Source organism: Pyxicephalus adspersus, chromosome 6 (genome assembly GCF_032062135.1).
Source record: "Pyxicephalus adspersus chromosome 6, UCB_Pads_2.0, whole genome shotgun sequence".
In the NCBI taxonomy this organism is placed as follows: Eukaryota; Metazoa; Chordata; class Amphibia; order Anura; family Pyxicephalidae; genus Pyxicephalus; species Pyxicephalus adspersus.
In genome coordinates, this window is record NC_092863.1 from 6,941,836 (window position 1) to 6,943,950 (window position 2,115).

Sequence of the window (2,115 nt, forward strand, 5' to 3'; positions counted from 1 at the left end):
TCTCATCTGTTCCCCCTTTGTAATGCTCTCTCCTCTGCCCCCCCAGTAATGCTCCTCTCCCCCTCTTTTCTGTCCTCTCTGTAATGCTCATCTCCCTCTCACCGCTGCCCCCCTTGTAATGCTCCTTTCCCCCTCTCCATTGTCCCTCTGTACTTCTCCTTACCTTTCACTGTCCCTCCTATATTGCACCTCTCCTCCTCCTTCATGATAAATCCTTCTAATGGAGCCTTGCATGGAAGCAAATACCTGACACAGGTTCTAACCCTTCCTGATCTAAAACAAAGACACAATTTAAAAATAATTGTATACCAGGTGTGTTGCACTGGCTGTCTCAGATCCCTCTGAATGCAAATACAATTTAGCATATCTATAATCCTAGCTCCAGTTTTGCATTCTGTGTTGCATTGTGAAGTCTCTTCTGTACTAAAATACTTGGATCTGAATATTGTGATCTTCTCACAGGGTGCATTAGAAGCTGTAACAAGACAGATGGAGCTTGCCTTGTTTCCTGGATGATGGATATCCAGCATCTTTTAGCCCTTTCCTTCCTAGCCTTACTGTTCCTGGTCTGCACCTTTCATTCATTGGATTTCACTGGTTTCAAACATGGAGGCTCACATGTGGGCATTAGCTAGGACCATAAGGGCTCTGTGCAATTTAGCAGCCATTTTTTTTTTCTTTGGCAGGCCTCTGATAGTCTGTGCACACCGAGTAGCTGAAACTAAAGATATTCATAGAAATGATTGTTCCTTGCCTTGTATAAGTGAATAAAAATAAATACACAGCTGGGAGCAAACTTCTTACCATGACATTTGAACTCCAGGAAGACTTGGAATGGGTTAACCAAGATCTGTCTGAAAACCCGAAATCTTGTCACATGGGCAGCAGAAGTTAATCCAGGAGGGGGGAGGCAATACCCATTCTTCTCCACTTCCTCCTTCTGGCTATGTGATTCTCTGTATAATATATAGATCTGTTCCATATGTCAGATCCACACTGTGTCCACCTTTCTGCTGTATCAGCTCTTTTGGTTCCTGTGTTTATTGCAAAATTCACAAATCATGTATGTTTAGACAACAACAACAAGGCACAACAACAAGACGAGAACAAGGCACGTGTTGTTATCTCTCTGGATAAACTATGGAAAGGATATTGCTTAACAGTGTATTAGGATAAACTAATAGATTTGAGAATGCAGCCCCTGTGTTCTACTTGTGCCCAAAGATATCAATGAGATTACAAATCATCAATTCAATAGAGACCAATGACATTACAGATAATGTAGCCTATATGATTATTATTACACAGTATTTATATAGCGCCGTCATATTACGCAGCGCTGTACAATGTCCATAGTCATGTCACTAGCTGTCCCTCAAAGGAGCTCACAATCTAATGTCCCTGCCATAGTCATATGCCTTTTAATGTAGTCTAAGGTCAATTTTTTGGGGGAAGTCAATTAACCTAACTGCATGTTTTTGTACGTGTACCCAGAGGAAACCCACACAGACACGGGGAGAACCTGCAAACTCCAAGCAGATAGTGTTCTGGCTGGGATTGGAACCTGGGACCCAGCGCTGCAAAGGCCAAAGAACTAAATATTAGCGTCACAGAGAATGCAGTCTATCCATTCTCTGGAGACCAGTGACATCACAGAGAATCATAATTCATATTTTTATTATTATTGTTATTATTAAACAGTGTTTATATAAAGCCAACATAATACATAGGGGTAGCAAATGACACACAGATACAATGACACAGAAAGAGGAGAGAATGCAGCCTATCCAATTCTGAAAGGACAGTGACATCACAGAGAATGCAGCCTATACATTCTCTGGGGACCAGTGACATCACAAGTATTGTGGTCTATTATTTCTGAAAGGACAGGGACATAAATGAGAATGCAGCCTACTCATTCACTAGAGACCAGTGACATCACTGAGACTGCAGCCTATCCATTCGCTAGAGACCAGTGACATCACTGAGATTGCAGCCTATCTATTTACTAGAGACCAGTGACATCACTGAGATTGCAGCCTATCCATTCATTAGAGACCAGTGACATCACTGAGATTGCAGCCTATCCATTCATTAGAGACCAGTGACATCACT

The 2,115-nt window shown here is 41.9% G+C and overlaps 1 protein-coding gene across 1 annotated transcript in view; it reads right to left on the minus strand.

Annotated features, from left to right (window-relative positions):
- The window catches only part of RGS19 (regulator of G protein signaling 19), a 27,123-nt gene extending 26,126 nt beyond the window's left edge, over positions 1-997 (minus strand). Inside the window, exon 1 of the mRNA XM_072414373.1 lies at positions 805-997. Within this exon, the coding sequence (XP_072270474.1) occupies positions 805-982 (178 nt within the window). The 5' untranslated portion in view covers positions 983-997. The remainder of the gene's footprint in view (positions 1-804) is intronic.
- Positions 998-2,115: the final 1,118 nt, after the last annotated feature.